This window comes from Xenopus laevis, chromosome 8S, assembly GCF_017654675.1.
Source record: "Xenopus laevis strain J_2021 chromosome 8S, Xenopus_laevis_v10.1, whole genome shotgun sequence".
NCBI lineage: Eukaryota > Metazoa > Chordata > Amphibia > Anura > Pipidae > Xenopus > Xenopus laevis.
Window position 1 is genome coordinate 80,877,253 of NC_054386.1, and position 20,819 is coordinate 80,898,071.

The 20,819-nt window shown below is 40.1% G+C and overlaps 2 protein-coding genes across 6 annotated transcripts in view; both read left to right on the forward strand.

Moving 5' to 3' along the window:
• Window positions 1-15,945, forward strand: part of LOC108700221 (HAUS augmin-like complex subunit 3) — a 44,037-nt gene extending 28,092 nt beyond the window's left edge. The window contains exons 1-5 of one of the 5 annotated variants that reach the window (XM_018233220.2): window positions 6,224-6,461; window positions 12,578-13,479; window positions 13,581-14,005; window positions 15,012-15,228; window positions 15,723-15,945. In XM_018233220.2, the coding sequence (XP_018088709.1) occupies window positions 12,604-13,479; window positions 13,581-14,005; window positions 15,012-15,228; window positions 15,723-15,899 (1,695 nt within the window). In that variant the 5' untranslated portion in view covers window positions 6,224-6,461; window positions 12,578-12,603 and the 3' untranslated portion in view covers window positions 15,900-15,945. Of the gene's footprint in view, window positions 1-6,223; window positions 6,462-6,632; window positions 6,741-12,577; window positions 13,480-13,580; window positions 14,006-15,011; window positions 15,229-15,677 lie in introns of those variants that run through there. The other 4 variants (XM_018233216.2, XM_018233219.2, XM_018233218.2 and 1 more) reach the window with 4 other exon arrangements.
• An 803-nt stretch (window positions 15,946-16,748) lies between these two features.
• Window positions 16,749-20,819, forward strand: part of notch4.S (notch 4 S homeolog) — a 56,734-nt gene continuing 52,663 nt past the window's right edge. The window contains exon 1 of the mRNA XM_041575228.1: window positions 16,749-16,894. Coding sequence (XP_041431162.1) covers window positions 16,843-16,894 — 52 coding nt within the window. The 5' untranslated portion in view covers window positions 16,749-16,842. The remainder of the gene's footprint in view (window positions 16,895-20,819) is intronic.

Below are 20,819 nucleotides of genomic sequence, written 5' to 3' on the forward strand. Positions count from 1 at the left end.
AAGTTCCATCTTAATTTTCCAACTGCTGTAAAGGGAAAAATGAAAATGTAATATAAGCTTCATCACACTAAGGGGGTTATTTATCAAAATCCCAAAAAGTTCTCTTATTTTCTGAAAACTACTTTGACCAAATCCGCACTGACTTAGCCCCCCCCCCTCTTGACCAATACATTTTCATGAATTTTTCTTGTGCGTAAGGTATAATATCATGAAAAAATCCAAATCCTATGATTTTTTTTTTCCTATTGTTTTTTTTTGTAAAATTGCCTGAAAGTTATGATTTCTTTGGGAACTAAGAAAATCTTCCAATTTTTAAAGGGACATCCGCCATTGACTTTCACATGTCCTTGGCAGGTCTGAGTTGGGAGTACTTTTTTCATCAGACTTTTAATACCATTGGAGTTAAATAAATCTCCATAAATGTAAGTTTTTTTTTTAAGGAAAAAAATTTTGTTTTTCCCCCTTTAAAAGTCCTATCAGAAAAAAAAAAAAATCGGACTTTAATAAATAACCCACTCTAATAGGAAACTTTATAAATATAATCAATTAAAAATTCTGTACCGTTTCTATAATAATTTAATTTATCTTCAATGTCCTTGTATCTGTTTCTCTTCATCTCTCTTCATGCAGGAGTCGGGTATCAGCTTTTTAATGACAGATCTAACATATCTTTTAGGGGGGCTCCCTTTTATAATAGATGTTTTTGGGAACATCAGAGACTGACCTAAAACAACCCATTCAGAAATGTGCCAATTCAGGCCCAGACTTGCAATCTGTGGGTTCTGGCAAATGCCAGAGGGGCTGCTATAAGGTGCCATAGAAAGTCAGTATTTAGTGGGCTGGTGAGGGCTGATTGGGCCTCTGTGTACCTGAAATGCCTATTTTGATTCTCAGTCCAGACCTGTGTGCCATCAAGATATTATGAACACATTTTTTTTTTACTATTCTAACAACAGTCAGTTAAGATACACCATGAATTCTTTTGTCTTTTCTCCATTTTATTTAAAGGGAAAATTTCCATTATATCTCCTGCAAGAGAAAGTCTAATAGCCTGATCTGTTGTTCTTATTTTTAATTAGCCTTTATATATGTAACATTAGCTCATTCCCCAAACCATTCCAGAGATTATACATCAGTCTATATCACATACATACACCATGGTCAGTTTTAACCTGGCTCAACTGGTATAGTAATACAAGCCATTGCACCACCCTGCTGCCCTACTGCCATGTTTAGTAAACTGATTTGCCCAGTAATATCCAGGGATATCAATGCAAATCTGGGATTCACACATGTGCATATCAAATTATTACCTCAGTTCTATGATGGCTGGCATCAGATTTTGTCTAGTCAAATGCAGCACCCAGGGGGTTATTTATTAAAGTCTGATTTTTTTTCTGGTCAGAGAAACCATTTTTTTTGGAGAAAAAAAACTTTTCATGATTTATTAAACCCCCCGATGCTGTTAAAAGTCAGAATAAAAAAAGCACTCCATTTTAAATCTGCTGAGGTCATGTAGAGGTCAATGGCAGATGTCCCATTACAATTGGAAGATATCATAATCTGTTCTGGCTTTCATACAATAAGCCTAACAATTTGTGGTTTTTCCAAAAAAAATTGGAATTTTTAGGATTCAAATCCAAAAAAACCCCATACAATTTGGATTTATGATTTTGAGTCTTTTCCCGCACCAGATTTTTTCGAGTTAATTTATTGATTAATATGCTAAAAATATGAACAGCAGTTTGGTCAAAGTGGTTTTAAGAAAATAGTGAGAAATGTTCGGATTTTAGTAAATAACCCCCTCAGTGTTTTCTTCCAACAAGTGTGTGAATTGCAGCCAAAAATCCACAGTGTGTTCCCTGGCAGTCTTATTCGTGCCTTTCCATACTGAAGTGCATACTTAGTTTTCACAATCCACTCGATTTTGGACAGACAAAAACCTTTAAAGGATAAGTAAACTGTAAAAACAAGTGAATGTAAAATTGATGACAATGCAATTCTAAGCACTTTTGCAATGTACATTCATATTTATTTTTTTAATTCCAAGATATTAAAGGTTACATGTACTTTAGTGATGTGCGGGTCGAGAATTTAACATGAATGGATTGTGTTAAAACAGCACCACCTCCTGGTCAGTTTCCAACCCGTATGACCTCCAAGTAATCAAGGAAGTTGTGAGGATAAAGAAAAAGGGGTTGGTCTGATGTTGTCCATGTTGTTTCCTAAGCAGAATAACATCAGAGCAGCTGTTAAGATATGTATTAATTTGTGCTCTCCTACAGATCCCATAGTAATCAGATACTGACACAGTGTCATGTGACATGATCTTTGTCTGCTAATGCAGAAGTGTTAATAAAGTTTTGTCTTCTTGAAGCAAGAGAAACATGGTGTTTGTGTGCAGTTTCTCCTCTGTCTAAAAGAAAATGCTTATAATAGCACCCATAAGGTTTACTTATCCTTTAAGAATGGAGTTTGTACCAATCAAACTGCAAAAATATTTTTTACCTAGCAGCGACGTTGTAGAACAGGGGTCCCCAACCGCTGGGCCGCTGCCCATAAGCTGGGCCGCTGCCCAAAAGCTGCCGCGGACACTCCCGCACTGGGCCGCCAAGCCCAGTGCGCAAAAATGAGGCACACCGAATTGGACGCCAGCGCGTCCAAATTTGCTGCCGACCCCCCCCCCGGTAAAAGTGTAAAACCCTGTACCCTCTATTTTTGGGAAGGACTGGTTATTGCCATTTACCCTGAACCATGGGCAAATAGAGTTGGATTAATGGGTTATGGGGCCCCTAAGCTACATCCACATAGGGCCTCCTTGTAGGCTACTGCTGGGTCTGGATGTGAGCAGATCCAGGCACACGTACACCTGGGCTCTCTATACCAGGTTTTTTTCAGCCACACATGGGTGATCTTTAATATGTATAGATATAAAAAAATAAATGGGTCTTTGATCACACCTTGTGGGCATATACCTCTTTTTTATTAAGTACCCCTGCTAATAATTATTTTTTAATCTGGTGACAGGTGATTTCTTCTTTTTGTTTCTCAATCTCAAAACCATAAAGGGTAGTGTTTTGCTGGTGCCCCAGTAAGAAGTACAGAAAGTCAAACTTGCCACCTGTCAGTGCCAGCACAGATACCCATTTTACGCTGGGTGACATGAAGTTTCTATCTTCAGATTCTCTCTCTGGAATCCATGTGCTTGGGGTGGACATTTCTAGGTACATTTAAGGCTACTGGAAGCAGTTTTGGAAAAACAGTATCAACATTAAACCTGTCTTACAAAACTATTCCTACAAATCTCGTTATTATGAGGGCACCTAGTGCTCAATTCAGACATTACAGTTAATTACAGAAATATCTCAATCACCGTGCAGCACAGCTTTACCATTGAAGCAAAACTGCAAAAATTTATTTCATAGTGATTAAAGAACAAAGAAAAATAGTGCAGGCAGTGGCGTAACTACTGTATATATTACTGGGCCCACAGCAGATTATTTTTCAGGCCCCCACGTTTACCAGTTTTAACAATATTTATTAAAATTATATATGAATTAGGACCTCATGGGGCCCCCATATCTCCTGGGGCCCCTGCAGCCACAGGGTCTGCTTCCTCTATAGTTACACCCCTAAGTGCAAGTTACTGGATTTGATAAGAGTTCAAGAGATAAAGGAAAACAACTATAATAATCTACCCAATCAGCTTTCCATAAAGGATGTGACATTTGGCCTTTTTAAGTAAATTAGTATTCTATATTGTACTACGCCTATTTATCATGCGGTAAACAACACTATCCCTTGGTTTTTATCCTTCTAATTCAAGAAGAGGTCTGACTGCAGTCAGTATTCAAAAATTTCACAATATCCAAAGGAATAGAAATTTTAAACAAGTGTTACATTCAACCTTACTCACTGATTAGTGGTGTTTATTTAAGTGCTTACTATTTAACCGACTATTAATAAGTGTGTCAAAAATACTTTGTGACTGCCTTAGTTTAGATTGTTCAAGTGGGGGTTCTTTTCTATTCGTTTGGATATTGTGATATTTATCATGCGGTGTAAAAAGTAGAGTAAAACATTACCGGTGATGTTGCTCAATTTGCAATTGGTTTTAATTATTTTTCATTTTTTTAATTTCATTTTTAATTTAGCTGCTCTTCAGATTACACATTCAGCAATCTGGTTGCTAGGGTCCACATTACCCTAGCAACTATGCATTGATTTGAAAAAGAGATTGGAATATGAATAGGAGAGGGTCTGAACAGAAAGATGAGTAATACAAAGTAGCAACAACAATACATACCTTAAAGGGATCCTGTCATCGGAAAACATGTTTTTTTCAAAACGCATCAGTCAATAGTACTACTCCAGCAGAATTCTGCACTGAAATCCATTTCTCAAAAGAGCAAACAGATTTTTTTATATTCAATTTTGAAAGCTGACATGGGGTTAGACATTTGTCAATTTCCCAGCTGCCCCTGGTCATGTGACTTGTGCCTGCACTTTAGGAGAGAAATGCTTTCTGGCAGGCTGCTGTTTTTCCTTCTCAATGTAACTGAATGTGTCTCAGTGAGACATGGGTTTTTACTATTGAGTGTTGTTCTTAGATCTACCAGGCAGCTGTTATCTTGTGTTAGGGAGCTGCTATCTGGTTACCTTCCCATTGTTCTTTTGTTTGGCTGCTGGGGGGAAAAGGGAGGGGGTGATATCACTCTAACTTGCAGTACAGCAGTAAAGAGTGTTTGAAGTTTATCAGAGCACAAGTCACATGACTTGGGGCAGCTGGGAAATTGACAATATGTCTAGCTCCAGATTTCAAAATTGAATATAAAAAAATCTGTTTACTCTTTTGAGAAATGGATTTCAGTGCAGAATTCTGCTGGAGCAGCACTATTAACTGATTCATTTTGAAATCTCTTTTTTTTCCCATGACAGTATCCATTTAAAGAGCATTTGTTTTTTGTAGATGGGGTTAGTGACCCCCATTCTGAAAGCTGGAAACAAGAAGGCAAATAATGATAACTGAAAAGTTGCTTAGCCATTCTATATCATATTAAAAGTTAATGTAAATGTAAACAAACCACTTTACGGTACCAGCAGGCAGTAGACAATATAATAATAAAGACTGTTGTTTCTTCCAACCACTTCATAATCCACGACAGCCTTCGTAAAAACCTGCCTCCCTCAACCCCACTACACTCGATTGGAAGAATAAAAAAAATATTATCACTAGGTGTAGCACACCTGTTGATGGGCCTGAACAGTGTGGCTGGATGGCAGTGTATCCCAGGCATCCTGAGGCTGTGGGCAACTCCCAGCAGTGTGTAGTGACCCCTTTAAGCACCTTACCCAGGTGGATCCTGGGTGTCTCCTGGTCCACAGATCAAACAGGATGAAAGTAACAGCAGTACAGGGTGGTTGCTTCAAACAGAACATTTCTTTAGGGTTAGTTCACACGAGGAGATTCGGGTAGATTTTGTCGCCTGGCGACTAATCGACTCAACTTCTGGGCAACAATCTCCATGAACTGCCTCCTCGTGTCTTCCCATCCACTATAGTGAAAAGTCACCTGTGCTAAAGCACACGCAGCACTGCGTTTTCAGAAGTCACCTGAAGTTTCCTCGTGAGGCAACGAGCCATGCAGGCTGTGTATTCCATATGTGTTTGGTTTTAATGGGATGAGGTGGCAACCCTGATCCAAACTCACCTTGCAGCATTAAAGAACAGGTGTCAATACCCCAGGTTTTTTGTTCAATCAATAAGTCACAGAATGCATAAATCAATGTTTTTTGAAAAGTACTGCATACATTGAGTGATAAAATTAGGAACTTACTGGCTGGTATAGATCAATGCTTTTCGAAAAAATGTACTACATACATGCCCCCATAGTATCAGGTCACATCAACATTTCCAGATGATAGCACTCTGGACCAGATTAAAGTTTGCAACTTGATTTTATCACTAGTCCATTAAATAATAAAAGTAACACCTCCGAATGGTTAGTTGGCAGCACAAAGTGCAGCAAGATCAAAGAACTTTGGCAAGTAAGCGCTGTGTTTTCATCCGACAGTCGGATAAATGTACTTGTTACCTGCAATTTCTCCTTCATCCAACACGTCGCATGCGTTTAGTAGCATTGCGACGTGTCAGCTCCAATTGCGTCATCAAGTCCTGCCCTAAAGGTTTATAGGGGAATGTAAAAGCCTGTATGCATTTCCATCTTGTCAACGCCCACTATCAGATGTACACTCCCAGCACCCCCCAGCAAAGAGGGAGGGTAGAGTCCACCTTTGCAGGTGCTGCAAAACCTGATGTGCAGCCCTGTTAGATACATGTGGGCTTGATAATGCAATTAATTTTCTGATGCTGACTTAGGGTAGGACTAAATGGACGTTTTCATCATGATCTGACGCGCTGCAACAAAACACCGGCATCAAATTGCATGCGGCAGAAATAAGGCAAGTAATGGAAATGTCGGATGAAGTTGCAGTGTTGATGCGACACGACTGTCAGACGCAGTGTGTTCATCCGACAGTCGTGTCGCGTCGGATGTGGTCACAAACTCATTGCACCCCCGGTTAATGTTTTTAGAACTTAGTGGTGAGCACAGGTAAAATTCCAATCAGGTGGGAACTCTAGATTTGTTTAGGCCAGGTAAAAGCTGAATGTTTTACTAAAGTAATTAAAAGTTCAAACAGATAATAGGGAAGAAGATGCAGAGGTAATTTTACCGGCAGGTACTTGATTTGAAAGATGTGCAAATATGCATTTGTATATCATGTCTTTGTACAGTATGTGTTTAGCCTGGGCAGAAAAACTTGTGTAAAGTGTAATATTATCTGACATATCATTGAATCATGAATGGGTAATTCTGATACTTATGGTGACTTGTGTGTTGCTGTGATATAATAATATGCTGCTGTGACAGAAATGTGTATGTCTGGTGAGGCCCAAGGCTGAAACTTATGATGTATAATTGATGTTCTATATTCTTTTTTTTATACAGCCAATTAAATGTGTTTTTGCCCTTAAATTTTCGTAATGAAGTACTGTGTAGTTTAGTGCTTCAGACTGCAGGTGGTCACAATATATTTACAAATGGTTTAATCCAGCATGGTTAGTAAAAGGGTGAACCGTTGTATTTTGAACCCTGCTCTGTATTGTTTGAGATGTTTCATGAAAACTGATTTTTTTTTTTTTTGGTTCAGATGAAATCTATTTTGGGTCAGCTCATGTGTAATCGTATTCCAAACATATCCATTACAGCACTCTATTCATATTTTATAATCTTTGCCCAAATATTCCAGAACTATAACTCCCAGCATTCTCCAAAATATTATCAAGGTTTAAAGCACACTGGGGTTAGCAGAATAGGGATCCATAGTTAAGAACCAGTATATTTTAGTGTTTTAATATGTTGTATTGTGTATTAATTAGAGTTACTAGATCACTAGAAAATACAGATTAAGTGCTTAGTGTTAAGGATACAAAAAGATAGTCCCTGCCCCATAGAACGGAAGGAATGGCATTCTAAATATAAGGATCAGTAGCAGTGGGGGTTGCTCGGAGAGGAGCGGAGGATTCGACTAGGAACATATAGAGTGGGAAAAAAAGGTGCAGAGGAACGAAGGGCTTTAAGGTGAAGAGGATGTTTAAATTATTCTTTGTTTTATGGGAAGCCATGATACGGGGAGGGGCCTGTACCTTTTTCGATGAGAATTTTGGCAACAGTATTTAAAAAAGATGTTAGAGGGGAGAGATGACAATCAGGGAGGCCAGTTACTAGAGGGTTACAGTAAATTAGGCAGGATAGGATGAGAGCATGCAAGAGCCTGAGCCTTGGCCTTAGCAGATGAAAGAAAGGGATGAATTTTGGCAATATTGGGTGAGAAAAAGTGACAAGTCTTGAGAGTGGTGTTAACATGATCAGAGAGAGGAGTCAAAGATTACCCCCCAGACAGGGTGCGAAGTTGTTAGGATTAAAGAGCATGCCACCAATAGAGATAGTAAATGGAGTTTTGGTAATTTGAGTTTGAGGTGGCACTGGTTCGTCCAGTTGGCGATTGCTAGGAGGCAGTTAGAGATTTGAGCCTCGCTTTCAGCTGTTAATGAAGGGGTGAATAAATATATTTGGGAATCATCAGCATACCGATGATAATTCAAATGAATGAGAGAAAAGGGAGAACAACAGGCCAAGTACAGAGCCTTGTGGCACCCCCACAGCAGTTCGCGGGTTTACGAATCCGCCGCAAATGGCTATTACATGTTGCCATAATGATGCAATGTCCTCTACAGCAAGTCACCTCATCGCCTTTCAGGGCGAATCCTTCAAGGTAGCTTGTTGATTGGTTGGCATCTCAGCGCATATTAATTGCATAATATTTCTAGTCTTTGAACATGGCAGCGCTCATGTGGAGGGAGTGTGGTACTCGACAATGGGCCAGGTACTTGCATCTCAGAATGCAATGTAAATAAAGAATGCTGTACTGTCACTGTGTTATGCATACTGTATAACAACCTCGGCTTTTCCTAGTCAGGCTCCGTGTTTGTAGGCGACACACGTGTTCGTCCAGTGTATAATTTATATTTAGTGGTGTGAAATAACACAGTGACTGTGCGTGGTAGTACCTACTGTCAGTCAGGGCAGCTATCATCAGCAGGGTTTTACTGATAGAAAACTTATTACAATATATGTTTTATGTATTGATTCAAGACTTGTTGGATATGCATCTGTATCGAGTATTTGCGTTAGGAGTCTTCGTACAAGCAGGGCCGGATTTACATAGTGGGCGCCCCTAGGCACACTGCTGTTCGTCGCCCCTGTCCCCTCTCCCTTATTCGTGCAAATTTTCATCATCTGGACCAGAGCACTGGGGATTGGCTTATTGGAAATTTAAAAAACAATTGTATCTCCAGCGCAATCTCAGTGTTTTGAACCAATATGGATGTGGTTGGGCAGCATGCCGCCCCCTAAAATCCTGACACCCTAGGCCCAGGCCTAGGTGGCCTTTCCACAAATCCGGGCCTGCATACAAGTAGTGTTTACAGCTGTCATACAGGACATTTTGGAAACTGCTGCGCAATTCAGTCTTATTATATAGGAGATATGGAACATGAACAAGTGACAACCAAAACATAATTTCGACAACATTGCTGGAGTGTGATCCAAAGCACCACTTTTTAAGCAGCCCAAAAATGTTGTTTCTACAGTGCCGAAGAGCAGGTCACTGAGCAGACAATTAGATAGGAAAGTTATGGGGGTTTTGCCAGTGGTGTAACTACCAGGGGTGCAGGAGGTGCAACTGTACCTGGGCATATGGCCCCTGCATCTAGGGTTGCCACCTGGCCAGTATTTTACCAGCCTGGCCGGTAAAAATGATGGTTGATCCCAATGTTGTTAATAGAAAAAAAAAAGATAAATAAATAGGAAGGCCGGTATTTTTTTCCAGAAAAGGTGCGAACCCTACCTGCACCCCCGGTGGGGACCGTGCTGGGAGGTAAATCAAGCAGCAAAAGAGATGTTTTTTTTTCTTTTCATCTGGAAGTACCACAGAGGGATTGAGCAAGAGCGTACATTAGTTTTTAGCACTTACGTGCCCTGTGTGCCCTCAGCAACATCCAATGATATGCATGGAAATTGCCGCCAGTGTAAATTGATGCGTCAAGGCTGACAGGCACGATCGTGGAAGGATTCCATACTCTGTGCTGTAGATTGCCCCCCTTTCCCTCCCCCAGAAAATTAGTGTAGAAAGAATGCAGGACCTCAGACCTGGTAAGGATACAAATCACATTTATTGTGGTTGTGTTTAACCCACGAATGTACAAGGTGGGAAAGAGCACACCAGAATATGCAGGCAATGCCTTAGTTCATTTGCAGATTTATTGAGTGCACAAGCTTTCGGGGTCACAGCCCCTTCCTCAGGTGCACCTGAGGAAGGGGCTGTGACCCCGAAAGCTTGTGCACTCAATAAATCTGCAAATGAACTAAGGCATTGCCTGCATATTCTGGTGTGCTCTTTCCCACCTTGTACATTCGTTGTAATATTTGGCGTGGAGGCGGCCAGGGATACGGATGCACCCAGTAAGAAAGTAAGTGGTGTGCGGCAAAAGACTCTGTTGTGTTTAACCCAGGCATGTCAAAAGTGCGGCCCGGGGGCCAATTGTGGCCCTCAGCCTCCATCATGAAATCATGTTATTAAATTGTCATTTAATAATGAGGCCCCCCAGCACAGTGCTATCTGGAATCCCATAGCAGTAATATTTGGGCACGTTAGTGAAATGATCTGCCACTTGGTCTATACTGCTGCCTGTGTGCTGAAGGTGTTAGCAATAGCTAGAGACGTGCTGTTTTCACATACTTCTTTAGGGTTGAAGGTGTCAATAGACGTATTGACGTGCCAGTACAGTAAACTAAAGAAGTATGGCGTCACTACGTTCCAGTACGTGTCTATTACTAACACCTTCAGCACACAGGCAGCAGTATAGACCAAGTGGCAGATCATTTCACTAATGTGCCCAAATATTACTGCTACGATTACTTGATTCCTGTAATTTAATGTTATTGGTTCAAAGAATGTCGGGCTGAATGGTCACTTCACTCATTTTCACCTCACCAAATCTGGCCCTCGTTGCAAAAAGTTAGGGCACCCCTGGTTTAACCCTTTCCTTGCCTTAATGTGCAGAGTTGCAATTGTGCCATCCTGCTATGAGCTCTGAGTTATTAATCCATGGAATTGCCACTGTGCCATCCTGGTATGAGTTTTGGGGGAATATGTGGGGGGGGGCAGCTGCAAATGTTCGCACTGGGGCCCCTAGGTGTCTAGTTATGCCACTGTTGACAGATACAGTTGATGAGGGATGGAGAAGACTATTGAATATAGAAAACAGATGTAGGGAACCGTAGGGTTAATAGCTCCTATGACTTTGAATCCCTACAGGTTCAGTTCCCTTAGTTGCTGGGCAGAAGGAAATATACAGTAAGTAAGTTCATTTTTATATGGATGCTATTGTCTACCAGGTGGGGTGACCACTTCGAGCCTCACTTTAATGTAGTGCTGGGAAAGGAGTGGCATTTCCTCTTTGCCTTCCACCTTAGGATGTCTGCTTTGGGTCTGGGCCCAGTTAAAGTTTGGGTACAAGGCCTTGTGAATGAGTTATTAGATACTGGCAGGTGTAGGTCCTGTACATTCTAGGAGTGTAAGTCAGTTAGGGTTGAGCTAAAAAAACCCAGTTCTGAGCAAATGAGCCAATGGTTGAGAATAGCATGTGGTTATACTCATTAAAATATAAACTGCATTTTATGAGTTCAACGTGCATATCTATTATTGTGTGGAATGCATGAAAATGCAGCATGGTAAATTTTAAAGTGATACTGATCCTAAAAAACTACTTTTTAAAATATGAATGTACATTAAAAGCGACATATAGGTCATGCTGAGAGCTTTGTTTTTGTAAGTAATTGTTAGTTAAAGTTCCTAAACCTGACTGTTTTGCCAACCTGACTGTTCCACCTCAGCCTGTCAGTTAAAATTTCAAATGCTAACAAACTCCTGCAGCACAAATATGGCAGCCCTCTCATAGTCTAATACAGGGAGTCAGACAGGTAATTTAAAAGCATTCGGGAAATACTTTATGGCAAAATTATAAGTAGCATGCAAAGCCAATATTATGACAGATGTAAAAAGGGATCATTTCTGGTGTCAGTATCTCTTTTTGGCAGTGATCCACAACCAGTTGCTCACCAAACCCCTTGGATGTTGCTTCCAGTGGCCTTAAGGCAGGTGCTTATTTCTAAATTCCATGCTTGGGAGGCAGGTTTTTTTTGCATAAAAATCAGGTGTACTGCCAAACAGCCTCCTGTAGGCTGTATATTCTCAGGGGCTACTAAATAGTCAATCACAGCCCTTATTTGGTACCCAAAGGACCATTTTAATGCTTGTGTTGCTCCCCAATAGTGATGGGTGAATAAATTCTGCAGGCACGAATTTGTGGCTAATTGCCGCGTTTCGCCGCCAGCAAATAATTCACGAAACTGTTGCAAAAAGATTTGCCCATCACTACTCGCTAACTCTTTTAACATTTGAATGTGGCTCACGGGTAAAAAAGGTTGGGGACTCCTGTTTTAAGGGCTATTAGACTTGGGCCTTTCATCCTACGTTCCCCCTGGAGAAACACTGTAGTAGAATGCATGAATTATCCATCTCAGGTACACGCTGAATGACCATTTAAAGCCTTAAAAAAAACATAGATTTTTTATATTGGTGGGTACAATCACACAGGAGAAAATGTTATTCATCAATATCATGCGTTTAGTTGTATTCACGCAGGTATCAAACACCCCAAAATTGCCTGTGTGTAAGAGCCCTAAGTTTGCATCAACAGTTTGTTTAGATTCTCCTTCAGATTCTCTTTAGAAATAATGTTTGTAGGTTTTGTGGTTCCACCCTGAAACACAGCTTGGAATAAAGAATCACAATGGTAATTTCCTAGAGGTAACAAACACAATCTACCAGCTATTCTCCTAATCATTCCTTTTTATTCTCCTACATCATTTTTTTTTTTACCTTTATTTTAGACTGTCTTAAATAACCCATTCTAATAATGTTGGCTCGTCAGAGATCCACCTGCTTTCTTTTGGACCCTCCCCGTGTACATGGGTCAGACTTTGTGGAGATGCTACAACTCATTGGTTATCCGGGAGCTGCTGATTTGAAGGGTGAAGATTTTGATTGGCTATGTGAGAGTAATGAGGAGGCAGAAGTCTTTCTAGGTTGGCTCTGTGGGGCAGTTGATCAGCATAATGCCCTGAATGCAGAACAGTTGGATGCCTACAGTGCTCTTATAGCTTCAGAGCAACCAATTCTGGAAGCAGAAGAACTACATAGCCTATATGTAGGCAGAGGTGGAAATGAAGGAGACTGGGAAATGGAAGATATGAAAAGTTTAGAGGAATTGGAGGCAGAGGTGCAAAGCCTAAGGAACCTTAGATTGCATAGGCTGCATTCTAGAAACAAGCTGGAGTCCTTGGGATTTGTTTTGCTGAACAATCGTCTGTCTTTGGAAAAATGGGAAAAAGAGGAAGACAAAATTTTAAATCGCACTAAGGAAGGGCTGGCAGGCCTGAACACAAGGTCTAATGCAGCACTTGCAAAGCTTCGAGATATGGCATCAGAAATTGGAGGGCTGCACTGTGCTCAGTCTGCTTCTGATCTCTTTGTCTCATTATTTGATCTAGAAGGTTACATGAGACTAGAGGAGACATGCTGGAGGGAGTTGGAAGAGTGTGCCATGAAGATGTTGCCTGTAAAAAAAGAAGAGGTAGAGCAAGACAGAAAGGCACAACAAGAAATTGGAGAAGAAATTGAAAGGATGAGAACAGTTTGGGCATCTCAGAGAATGCAGCTAAGCTTAGCCCTAGGAACTTTGAGTGGAAAAGAGGAGGTGCTGAGCTGGATAAATGGGAATGAAGCAGAACAGGTGAGTTACTAAGGTGAACTCTCAAATGTATATGGTTTATTGTTCAGTTATTATATGTTGGTTAATATTTTTTCTTCCTTTATTGCCATGATATGCCTCAGTGGGATCCACTGAGAATTCCATCCTTGGAGCGAGAGGCCCAGTCGCTAGAATCAGAGGTGGAGACTCTGCAGACTCAGAGATTGCCTACATCTGTATGTGGGGCATCTTTGGGGCTTTGTATCCCTGCACACCAAGGATGGCTGCACATGAAGCAGGAACAGCTCACATGGGTAGAACAGGCCCAGGCACCAATTTCAGATGCTTTAATCCATCAACTATCTCGCCTACAGCTTGTTGAGCTGGGCTTACTGGCAGAGATGAAGGCGCATCGCCAGACTGAAAGTCTTTTGAGAGGTTTGATCAATGAAATGGGAATTTGGAATAGTGATCTTGGGAAGAGAATCCTGGGACCAATGGAGCTGCGACTTACGTCACAATGGTTGACCCCTCTGCGTATCGACAGTAGGGATCAAACAGCAGTAAGGTGATAGTCACTACTAAATCTGGATGTGAATTCATAACCCACCTTCACTGCAGATTAGATTTTCCTCTTTTCCTATAATTAATTTCCTTTCATTTTTACCATTGGTTCCTTTATTGGTTCTATAATTAGTTTTTTCTACCCACTTCCCTCAGGCTTGTCTTCTGTAGATTGCATTTAATAAGTAAATGTATATGTTTCAGCTTGCATAAAATTCAACTTAAGAACTAGCCTACATGTAACCTGGAGAACGCAGTTCAAAATTGTTGCGCCTCAAAATTATTCGGACATTTACAGGCGGCGAAACATATATATATAATCATAGATGCCTGTGCGCATACCGTACAACTGCAATTTTATGCTTTTCAGGGGACCAGTAAAATGTAAAATCATTATATTGGTAGGACCAAAAAAATAAAAACCGTGTAAAATTTCGGAAAACTCAAAATTAGGGGATGTAAGATTGAGGTTTCATTTTTTTAGATATGTTAACCTTTTGCTATAATCAACCAACAACCTTTTTTTTTTTCTTTTTTTAAACTTTCAAGACAAATCCCTCTGGTGGCTGTGGCCACCTCCGTTCTAGTGCTGCCAAAATGAAACTGATTGTTGGCTGCATTGTCTTCTCCTCAATGGCTGTCTTCTCTCCTCTCAATGGAAAACATGGCCCCTGTGTGATATTACTCTTAGGCACCATGTGTACATGTTTCTGATTAGCTACCACTGCACAACACAAAAAAACCCTGCCAGCAACCACTTGCATTTTAGCAGCATCACTTTTAGGGTGGCCAGGGCCCCCAGAGGGGTTATCTAATGATAGGATATAATAAATGAACGTATATTTTAAAGTATATTTTGTTTTTGGGGGGGGATTCTAACAGAATAGCTACATTTTCTTAAATAGTTATTCACCCCAATTAAGAATAGTGACTGCTAAAAGCTGTGAGTACTTGCTGTTACATTATTTATACCACCTCTCTTGTCTTTAATGAATTGTATCTTCACACAGGCTCTCAATGATGCTGGATGATCCAAATAACCAAAAAGAGTTATTTCCAAAATATGAGGCATTGCAGCGCAGGGGAGCAGCCCTTGTACAGGAGTTGATGGCCCTAAATAACAGGCTCCATGGATGTCTACCTCAAACAGCAGGCCTTGAGCAAGAATGTGATGAGCTTCACCACTGTCTGTGCCGAGGAACACCCAACCTACAACTAAGAGAACCGGTTAGATATACTGTAGAAACAAAAGGGTGGCAGGTGTCTTGGCTAGTATAAAAATGTATTATTTCACTGAGAACCTCATGTAAAAGTTATTAATTTATATTGTCTATGAATTCACTTTCTGCTGTAGCTTCTTTGTTTGTTTGTTTCTTTCATACCTTCAGAACAGCCTCGCACACATGCTGAGGTGCAGGTTGGATGACCACTTATGTGTGGGAGAGAATATAAAAAGCATTTGCTCAGGTCTACTGCATTACCTATTGAAGACTAATGGTGCTATACATTTTAGTTTTAACTGCTTCCTGGGCACCCTATAAACCCACTACTATACAGTATGTGTTGATCCTACCTTCAATTTTAATTCATCTCTCTGAAAGCACATACTTACCGATTTTCTAGCACAAAAGGGTAGGTTACACCCGTCCTGTAAATATATTTACTCTCTCTTACAGATCCTAACTGTCTCCTTTGAGACACTTTCTTCTTCTGTCTCCCAGTTCAACCAGTGGTGTCTGGACTGTTTGCGAGATTTGGAAAGGAAGAAGCTTTCTATTCAGACATCTCGCCTGTACCAAGAGAGGCAGCTATATGTGATGTTCTACAGGGATCCTGCTCTACTAAGCACAACTGTTGAGGATCTGGAGAAGCGTGTAGAGGAGCTCCAGTTGCACTAATCCTTATTTTGTTACATAACATTAAATAAACAAAGCCTTCACTTATTATGTGGTGTCTGACTCTAAATATCTTAGCTGGCAGTAAAAAATGAATTAAGCCAACAAACCAATATATAGGGAGGCTTAGCATTCATTTACAAGCAGTTGCGTAACAAGTTGATTCTTATCCCCAACTGCCACATAGGTGGATTATACTATGGACCCGGTGACCAGAAAGTAGATTGATCATAAGGCTACATTACATTTTGATTTTTTTTTAAGGGTAATCGCTCATTTTATTTTCTGAAATCTAAACAACTGCCAAAATGTTTCTAGACCTGGTGCCAGTAGTATCATATTACTACCATAGTATTGCAGTGCCTAAAAGATTACTGAGGACATTGGCACACCCCACATATCACTAATCACCCTAAGCCTCAAGTTGCGTTGAAGGCTAACAATAAAGAATCACCTGGCTGATGTATTAATGATTGTGGGGTGTTCTTATATACATTAGGGTGCTACAGAAATAGGTAACACACAAAGTTGCAGGCTAGCCACGGCCCTGTAGTATGTGTAGTAATGGATTATATGAAATAAGATTTTAGGAAAAGTCTATAATGACTAATGTGATCGTTTTTCTGGCATTGTTTAGATCTTTTAGAAAATTTTAGTAATTTCCCATAACTATTACTTGTGCCAATATTCCTCCTAAGTGCCCCCTCCCTTCTCTTGCCTTTCTGCTCTGTTCTCAGGCTCTCCCTATTGTCTGCGCTCAGGAAGTGTTCAGGGTGCAGTGTGTCCTATAACGGTATAGGATGGGGGAAGTGTTTTTCCTGCCTCTGACCTCACTTATTCTCTTATTGTGTGTTTGGGGTGGAGGTGTGCAGGCGGGGGAAAGAACTGCCCAGATGCCCGACGGCTACTGGAAACCTGTCTCCAGTGGGTTAATTTGCCAGCTGACATGGGCACAATATGGATGTTGGTGCCCATTTTTTTTCTGCCACTATGTCAAGGTAAGTGACCTACATTGTTTCATTATCCAGGACAAAAGGGAGCAACAGAGAAAAACCGTTTGTTAGTTCTAGAATTGGATGAGGGCACAGTAAAGGGTATATTGGAATGTAATCAAAGATAAAAACAACAATTGATGGTATAGTGGCAGTTGGTGGCTGTCAGTCTGTAACAGCATTAAAAGCAGCGTAACATTGTATGTACAGTACAGTAAGGAATAAAACAATAGAAGTGCAGGATGCAGGTGCAAGGGGTTGTGTATTGTGGGAACAGAAAAAGACTAACATGTGGCTGGTGTCAGGGTATAAAGTTAGCACTGAATGATTGTGCAGACATTATAGAGAGATAAAGTTCAGAGGAAAGGTACAAAAGTGGCAGCAGCATGGCTGGGCAAACTCAGTCCGACAAAGTGGCAGTGAAGGAAGACAAAGAAGAGGCAGCATCTCTGCACCTGTTGTATTTAAAGGAGGCCTACTTTGTATAAATCTTACCACCAGATGGATAAGCGATAGCATCACGCATGAGATATTAGTACAGGTATGGGATCCGATATCCGGAAACCCATTATCCAGAAAATTACAGAATGGCCGCCTCCCATTGACTCCATTTTATTCAAATAATCCACATTTTTTAAAAACGATTTCCTTTTTCTGTGTAACAATAAAACAGTACCTTGTACTTGATCCCAACTAATATATACTTAATCCTTATTGAAAGCACAACCAGCCCATGGGGTTTACTTAATGTTTACATGATCTTATAGTAGACTCACTGTAGGTATGAAGATCCAAATTACGGAAAGATCCGTTATCCGGAAAGCCCCAGGCCCCAAGCATTCTGGATAACCGGTTCCATACCTGTACATCAATTCCAGATGAACTGAGATCAACATCATAGGAGCTAATTTATTAACAAAAATTCTAAATAGCAGAAGTGCAGATTCTATAGCAACCATTTGAATTTTCTTTTCCCTTTTTTAACTTGAAGTAGACCTGGTGAAAATAGATGGGCGACTCATTTTGTGCTGGACTGTGTGTTTCTTAGTGCTGTATTGTTACACTAGTCATCCACATGGGCGTAACTACAGAGATAGCAGGCAGGGGTGCCTAGGAGTGTAAAGGGCCCAGTAAGGCCCTAATAAATTAATTTTTTAGATAGACTAGGTCAACTTAACCAATGTTTTGGGGCCCCAAATTATATGATATCCAGTGAGGCCAGGTAACACCTAGTTATGATTTCTGCATGACTAGTGTTTAGGGGGAGAGTGGGTCACTGACCAAAACCTTTTTTGTCTTTTAATTGCAATTTGTGAAAAAGAAGTTTATTATTTGTGTTGGCAGTTTGGTTTCAATCAAGAGCCTGAATTCATCCATGGATACATGAGTTACACTGATTGTGCTCCCTAGTTATGAAAGAGGGGGCTCCCTGTAATGCAAAAACACTCGGGACCCAACAAAGATTGTGAAATGTAAAGGTCAAAGATGGCCTCACTATGAACCATATGGCCTCAGCAATAAACCATGTAACAGGCCCATATGCATCTTTGTGTTATTTTCCGGGATATCTTGTTCCTAGGAAAAAATGCCCTTTCTTCCTAACTCTAGAACTGGCACTGTGCATCAGCAATGTTGTGACTATGTGAAACTTTCTAATTGAGCCTAGCATGTAATATGTATTGTCCCATAAGAGAGAGAGCACTTAGTATGGGGTGGGGTGCTATATGTGCATTATAAGTTGCTGTGCTGGACAAGTAAAAGCCCTCTGCTGGGGACACTGGAAGTGGCTGGACTGTTTAATGCATTTGGACGAGTACTACTAAGTACTGTAGTTTTATTCCTCTTTAATCAGGGTTTTTTGGGCTAACGGAGGCACACATGTCTAGGTTATGCAATGAGCCTTTTGTGAATTATGTTCTTTTGTAAGTTATGCGCTATGGGTGTTGGATTGACCAAAGGTTTGTCTGTTTGGTGTAATGAAAAGATGAATACAGATCCATCATGAACAAAAAAAATACAAATTTTCTAACATTGGCCCCTTGATGTGTGAACATTAGAGATGAGGGCCAGGGTTCTGTATGATAATGGGGCATGCATGTATTAGAATTAGGGGATGGGGGCTGGTATCAGAGAGATGGGGGTCTGAGATGGAGCCTGTGGGTCTGAGATGGAGTGTGTCTATTTTTTTGTGAAACAGAGATACAGTATGAGCCACATACAAAAACTCCAGCCTTGTGTGTATATAGTTATATTATGTAACATTATAATAATATATAAACGCTTATATATACACCTCTCTATTCACCCCAGGCTGATAAGTTTTTTTTATCAGTGGAGTACAGCCTACAAACCTCTTTTAGATCCCTGGACATGTGACAGTTACAGTAAATCAGCTTATGGGTGCAAATAAATGTGGTTTTATATGATATTTGTTGGTGCAAACATTAACTGCACATTTATATAGAGAACAGACTTTCATTTGACAATGTTTATTTTCTGTTATATGTCTTTATGCTAAATTATCCTGCTGTGATTTGAACAATATCTAGGACAGTAATTGTTGTTCTTTTCAAATGTCACTCTTAATTGCCTTTTAGTGTATGCTTTTAGGAATGACAGCAAATACCCTAAACTAAATTAAAGTGGACCTGTCACCCAGACACAAAAATCTGTATAATAAAAGTCCTTTTCAAAGTAAACATGAAATCCAATTTCTATTTTTTATTAAAGCATTTATAGCTGTTGTAAGCTCATTTAAAAATCTCAGCTGTCAATCAAATATTGTCTGCCCCTCCTCTATGCCAGTGGCATAGAGGCGGGGCAGACAATTACTTTCACTTTCCATTCAGCACTTCCTAGATGTCACTGCTCTCCCCACATTCCCCTGTTCTCTTAACCATTTAATTGTGTAACTAGTGCATGGGGATGGACATCAGGTCCCCCATTCTGGGGCACAAACAAGATTCTGAGATGACACAAGGCTTGTCTTAATAACAGTGTCCACAAAATGGCTGCTGCCTGCTTGCTATAATTTCGAAATCCCAGACTGAAGGAAACAAGATTCAAATCATTTATACAGTGTAATTAAAGTTCATTTTGCTTGACTAATGTGATAAAATAGGATTTTGAATAATTTCTTTGGGTGACGGGTCCCCTTTAAATACATTTTCACTCATTGGGGCATATCTACTGAAAGGCAAGTGTTGAATTTGCCATATAATCACCAAAATTGAAAATTTACCATGACATTGGCAACTTAAACTAAAATACAAGTACGACGAGTACTAAGTATGACGTTTTGGTGAATTTACTTTGCATTGATGAAAATTCTCTTAGCCATGGAAAAAAATCACACCTTTTCACCATGTGAAATTTCTCTAGTGAATCTTTAGCAATTTCCTAGCAGCGTAGAAATTAATTTTCTCCAAGAGAAATTTCAAACAGGGGAAAGTTGTGCTCACCACTAGATTTTAAAAACATTAGGCGGGGGTGCAATGAGGGTGTGACCACAAAAAACATATAGACAAATACAAGATTCCTCTGCACTCAACCCATTATCAATATATTTAATTTATATTTAATTCTTAATGAATCAGATGAAAATTGAGCATAGGACTGGCCAGATATGGGATGACTTTGACGTAGTTGGCCAGCTTAAATATATTGCAATATATGGACAAACAATCCCTGTTTTGTTTAAAGGGTAAGGCATTTTTCAGTAGCAGTATGCACAAAATGTCTCTGTCTTAAATATATTGATAATGGTTTGAGTGCAGAGGAATCTTGTATTTGTCCAAGAGAAATTTCTGCAGGTTCAGGCTGGTGAACTGCTAAGTTTCTATATCAATATTAACTGTACATCACCTCCTCCATGCTTATTTCCCACATATGAATTTCTCCATGGTGAAAATTCTCTAGAGAACTTAATAGC